At 40.2% G+C, this 6401-nt stretch overlaps 1 protein-coding gene across 1 annotated transcript in view; it reads right to left on the bottom strand.

Annotated features, from left to right (window-relative positions):
• Positions 1-1517: 1517 nt before the first annotated feature.
• The window catches only part of LOC118851872 (sterile alpha motif domain-containing protein 9-like), a 13657-nt gene continuing 8773 nt past the window's right edge, over positions 1518-6401 (bottom strand). The window contains exon 3 of the mRNA XM_036761444.1: positions 1518-6401. This exon is cut by the window's right edge and continues 522 nt beyond it. Coding sequence (XP_036617339.1) covers positions 2150-6401 — 4252 coding nt within the window. The 3' untranslated portion in view covers positions 1518-2149.

Raw genomic sequence — 6401 nt, 5'->3', positions numbered from 1 at the left:
AGACAAGCTATATATAAGATAAACTGGAGATAATTATTAGAAGGAAGGCATTAACATTGGGGAAATAGAAGAAGCTTCCTGCAGAAGGCGAGAATTTAGCTGAGACTTGAAGGAAGTCAGGGGAAGCCAGGAAACAGAGATGAGAGGGGAGAGAGCTCCACGTATGGGGGACAGCAAGTGAGAATGTCCAGAGTCAGGAGATAGAGTGTCTGTTGTGAGGAAGAGCTCAGAGACTAGTGTCACTGGATTGAAGAGTGGGGGTGGGGTGGGGCATGTGTAAGATGGAAGAAAACTAGTGTAGGAGGGAGTCATGCTATGGAGGGCTTTACAAACCACATAGAAGATTTTAGATTTAATCCTGGAGACAATAGGGAGTCACTGGAGTTTATGGAGGGGTTGGGGTAGGTGAGTTATGTATGATAGAGTCAGACCTGCCCTTTGGAAAGATCAGTCTGACAGCTGAGTGAAGGATGGACTAGAGTGGTAAGAAATTCAAGATGGGGGACTGACCAACATACATATGGTAATGAGGGCCTAGACCAGGATGGTGGCATTGTCAGAAGAGAAAGGGGCCATGTATGAGAGACAGCAAGTGACAGGACTCAGCAACCCATTGGATATGGGATGCAAGGGAGGGGAGTTGCATGTAGCACCTAGGTTTGGAACCTAGCTGATTAGGAGGATGGTCATACCATTGATAGCAACAGGGACATTAGGAAGAAAAGAAGGTGTAGGGGAAAAAATGAGTTCAGTTGTGGACATGGCTAGTTCAAGATGTCTACAAGGCATCTATTGAAATGTCTGAGGGACAGCTTTTGATGTAAGACTAGCTGTTGGGAGAAAGGCTAGAACTGGACAAATAAATATAAAAGTCCTCTGAATGGAGATGAGAGCTGAATCCATGGGAAGTGATAAGATCCCCAAGTGAAATAGTAGAGAGGGAAAGGAGAAGATGGCCCTGGACAGAGCCTTGGGGGCAGGGGAGACATCCATGGTGAATGGGTATGATCTGGATGAAGAAGATTCAGCAAAGAAGACTGAGAAGGAGCAGTCAGACTGGTAGGAGGTGTACTAGGAGACAGCAGTGTCATCAAAAACCTAGAGAGATGAGAGTATGGAAGGGAAGAGGGAACCCAGTAGTCAACAGTGTCAGAGAAGTCAAGAAGGATGAAGGTTGAGAGAAGTGCGTCTTGGAGAATCTCTGTCTCCTTGACCATCATTACCACCACTGTCATGCTGTGGCTACCCTCTTACTCCTCTCTAAACCTGGATTAAACTTCACGCTCAACCACTTCAGCTCAACGTCCTCCTCCCTCTGACTTAAGTTCCTTTCCAGGAGGGCTGGGAACAGGGAAGAACTCATAATGTTGGTAGGACAATTTCCAGAATTCCATGCCCAAGTCCCACAAACTTCCCTTGCCCATAAGGGAAACATGACCATCTGGTTAGGTTGAGACTTTTTCTGTTACTTCAGAGACCATCTCTGAGCCAAAAAAAGAGACTTGTAAGCTAAGTGGTTTTTTTCTAGTTACAAATTTATTTCTAGAAAAGTCTTACAAAAGTATTAAAGAGATCTATTGCCACTGACAATCTGGAATATATGCTGTCCTTCAAGATATTATGTACCTCAGCTCTTCACCAATACTTTTCGACAAATTCCACCCCCTCATTTTTTGCCTTTGTTTCATGAATATACCATAAATCCCACATGGGGAATCCTAAAAAGGAAGAGAAAGAACCAATTATGTGTGGAGCAAATATAATATGAAATTCTGGGTTATGGAGAAATTGGGCTACAAACTGAAGAAATGGTACTTGTACAGGAGATATCTGCAGTCTAGGGAGCAAGCTAGGGAGGCAATATGGCATACAGTAAGATGGGCTTGGATTCAATATTGACTCTGCTACCCACTAGCATGGGACCTTAGACAAATCACTCCCACTCACTGAACTTTATTTGCCTCATCTGTAAAGTGAGAGGGTTGGTCCAGAATGTTTTCTGTGGTTCCCTTCAGCTCTAAATCCTATGAAAATATACAGAAAAAGCAACACAAGAAAACTTCAAAGCAGCAGATCTGCGGTGCAATCTGTCTTAGCAGAATGGGCTATCTACCTGGCTACAACATGTAGGAGCTTTCACAGGCTCAGTTTAAATAATTTTTATATCATAAGCTATTGGGCCTCCAGTGGAAAATCCCAGGTAGAAAGAAACTCTTTCCACACTTCGGCCACATCTTAGCTGACCCAAGATTGCAGGCTGCACTGGGATTTCTAAGTTTTCTTTAGTTCCATGGTCTACATAGATAAAATCATCCCCAACTCTGCCATTGAGACGAAGCAAGAGGTCTTTGACTTTCTCTTCTCTCCATACATCTCCATGTTGCCAAAGGACCCTTAAGTCCGACTCGTTCTGGAAGCACTGCTCAATTCTTTCTCTGTGAATGAATTGATTGAGGCCTCTGCCCTTCCCAAGGTAGAAATGTGTGAATGGCTTCTTGGCTCGACACATCTGACCATACTTCTCCCTGAAGGACCTTCTTAGGGTTGTGATGAACTTTCCTATTTGTTTGGAGTTCTGATCCAGCTGCTGGTTTTCTGGCCAGAACAGGAGAGTGGCCAAGAAGTAAGGATCTGGATAGGGGAAATGTAGTCCTACCTGTTGCAAGACCCCTTGAAGCATTTCTTTCAGTTTATCCAGGGGCTGTATGACCTTTGAACTAGGTTTCAAACAATTAAGAATTATGTTGCTCAAGATGAAATTCTGTTTCTCCCTCACCTGTGGTAGATTTGCATTTTCTACTAGTAATTTGTAATTATTTACTATGCTTTCCATTTTGATTGCATTTTTCTCATTTTCAGTGAGATACTTCAGCAGTCCAGAAAAGCTAACTGCATTAGAGGCCTCCAACTTGCTCCAGCATGTCACCTCTGGGAGTGATTTGCCAAAAGATGTCACCCTTGATTGCATAGTCTCTGAGTTGAAGAATATACTTGTATACTGTCTCAATAATCCTTGCATTTTAACCTGGTTTTTTTCTTCCAAAATTTCCCTTTCCTTGTCTCTTTCCTTCAGAAGAACATAGTAATCTCGAAGAATATCAAAAGTCATTTGCAAACGGCACTGAAGAGCATTTAAATAAAGCATGTGCTTTTTGATTACTGGGTAATATCCATTCTGCTGAATTGAAGAATCTAGGAGAAGATCATTCTTTCCACACAAAAGTTGGACAATGACCCCTCTAGATGACTTATTTCTTTCATCAGAAAGGGGAACTTTCTTTAGGACCTGAATTATCTGCATACAAACTTCTATTTCTCCCAAGTAACATGATGTATTATACATCCCATACCTCCTTTTAGAGCTATGATATTGTCCAGTTTCATGGTCTCTGTATTCATTGTGTTGCTGAGATTCTCTGAAGGCATCTGAAGCTTTCACTGCTATACATAGAAGGTCTTCCAGTTCCTGAGGAGATACAATTTTCCCTTGCTGAATCTTATCCTTATAGAAGATAAGTTGGCTTTTGTAGACTTGTCCAAGTGTATCAGAGACAAAGGAGTTCCCTGGTCTTCTCTTCTTTGCTTTCTCTGCCCAAGTAATGGCATCTTCAAAATTATTTTCATTAATATAAAAATGTCTTGCTAAGGCTTGATAGATCAAGGCATGATGCTCAAATCTGATAGTTCCTTCACATAAGACTTTCTGAACCTGATCATTCCCTTCCTCTTTCTGGATGTCCACAATTAAAGGAGAAAATAAAGTATTTATATCCTTCCTTGGGTTCGTTGTTTCTTTACTGTATTCCTTCTGTCTTTTCAGCAGCAGCATCTGCACAGTCCGCACAAATTTGTCTCTTCTTATTCCAGGTTGATAAAATTCATCTTCTTTTAATAGCTTCAGTGCAATATCACTCTTTGCCATTTCAGAGGTAAGTTTCAATTCTTCTAAACAGCGACTGGCGATTAAGGGGTGAATGATACGGACTCCTTCATACCTCCCACAATCTACCACTTTGGTACGGATAAGAATTGGAGAGTAATTCCCCATTTTGTCTTCTAAGCACCTTCTGCTCCAATATTCCCTTTTGTTGGTTAATCCTAAAAAGTTCTCACACTGTATCACAGAGATGTCAGAATCAGAAATGTAAAAATTAAGCAGAGACAGGAAAGAAATTAATTGTCCTTCTTTGCTGTCAACATTCAACCCTTTCAGGATGTGTTTCACAACATTTTCAATGTATTTCTTATCAAAATTTTCTTTCATGATCATAAAGGAATAAAAATCTCTACAGTTTTGGTGCTTCTTTTCAATTTCCTGAAATTTGGAATCAAATGCTCTTTGCTCTTTGCTAGAAAGTTTGTTTATCACTGCAACACTGTCAGGGTTTTTAGCATCCTTTTCTGGCCTCTGGGATCTCATGCAATTTAAAATAATAACTAAAGGTGTCTCATACTGAATATAAGCTTCTTCAATGGCTGAATTAATGTGATTGCACAAATCAGATACAGTTTCTTGTTCTTCAAAATCATCCACCAGGAGGAGAACAGGCAAGTGGTGGTGTTGGTTCTCTGAGCAATAAGTGAGTAAAGTCCTCACCTGTGTTCCAATATCTACAAAGTCAGATGTTTTACTTTTCAATACTGCACATCGGAATTTATTCTTCAGTTCCCAGAGAACATGCATTGCTAATGTGGTCCCTCCACAGCCTGGATGATGATACAAATTGATCACTTCTGCACAGGTTTCCCTAGGGGAATTTGCTAAAGATAGTATCATCTCTGTAATTTTTTGATAGCTATCCCTTTTGATAAAAGGTGAAGAATAGTTTTCAGAGGAAAAATAGAAGTTCCACCATGAAACTTTTCCACCTAGATAAAAATGTTCCTCTTGGGATTTCTGGAATTCAGTGAATTTGGTTTTATCTTTCTCTATGTCTGTGCCTTTGCATTCATTTTCACAGAGGATTTCCAGTGCTGTCATAGAGTCTTCATCTTTCTTCTGAAGAATGATCGAAGAGCCATTTGATGGCAAAAATCTTGAAGGAGATTCAGTCTGAGGTTTTAGTGTAAGAATGGTGCCATTCAACTCTTCAAGACTTAAAGTAGTAATACATCTGTTTGTGAGGTCTGTAGCTGAGAATCTGACTTGCAAAAGATCTTTCCATTGTGAACCTATTTGTGGATCTATGGAGATAGACAGTATGTTGTCCATTCCTCCCAATTCTTGGTAGAAAGTAGAAAATGTCTCAATAAAAGGATCTTTAGGATCTTCTACTGGGGACAGCAATAGAAACACTACTAAAAACTTTTCGGGTTGCATTATGTCTTCACATGTAAGAAATGAGATTAATTTCCGAACTTTAGTGGCTCTTTTTTTAAACCATAAACTAAGTTCTAAAGGTTGATGCTCTTCCATGTTAATGTCTGACCTGCCATTGCAGAAGATCCAGCTGGGTTGCTTAAAAAGACTCAGATTTTCAATTTTTTCGGTAATTGAGGTTGTATTGTCTTGGTATTGATTAGGAAAGTGAAGATTAGCTGCTCGGGTCTTTCTGTAAGCTTTGGCAACCCCATTACTCACAGATTCGGGATCAAACTCTAACACGGCAAACCATCTAATTTCCTTTAGAAAGTCCAGGTGCTCAATTTGATTTGGATGACACTTATTTACCACAAGAATGTACCAATTATAGTAAGAATTATCTAAGTCTTGGTCTCCTGTGAGAAGATGAACCAACTTTCTTCCCTCACTTTCTGTTTTTATTTCTTTTGGTCGATAGTCTTCTGCTGCTTTTCTGGACTCATCCTGTGATTCTAAACCTGACAAAAATGCTTTCAGATTTCCATCTTTTTGCTTTGGATTAGCATAGATGTCTTTAGAACTAGTGCCATCCCTCACAAACAGAGAGAGTTCAGTATTTTTCTCCCATCTGTTCTTTTTATAAGTTTGCATCTTAATTGGGAAATATTTTTTGTTACAAATGGAGTGTTTTGGAATGATGTCTACTTCAATGACGAATCTCTCAGATGTGGTATCATTCTTCAGTAAGACTTCCACAAACCTTGGTGGCCTAATGCACTGCTTTGCTTCCCCAACACCCTCCTTGTCAAAATAGTCTTCCATCTTCGTATAGAAGTGGTCAATAAATGTACTTTTATCCACCTCAGTGAGTTTCACCCCAACTATTTCTCCATGGGGTTTGTCCTTGACTCCAAAATGGATAGTGCCATTGGTGCGGCAGTTCATGCAGGCTGAAGCAAATCGAAAGACTTCATTGCTAAATTTCATCTTAATGTCTTTGTCTGTGGCTCCCTCTGTGGCAGTCAGAGCCTTAAACTCATGGACTGGATCAATGAGATTGAGTAACCCTGTTTCAGGTTGGATAATAACATCATGCTCT

Source organism: Trichosurus vulpecula, chromosome 5, assembly GCF_011100635.1.
Source record: "Trichosurus vulpecula isolate mTriVul1 chromosome 5, mTriVul1.pri, whole genome shotgun sequence".
Lineage (NCBI taxonomy): Eukaryota > Metazoa > Chordata > Mammalia > Diprotodontia > Phalangeridae > Trichosurus > Trichosurus vulpecula.
Note: the sequence above shows the minus strand (reverse complement) of the source record. Positions and strands in the feature narration are given on the sequence as shown.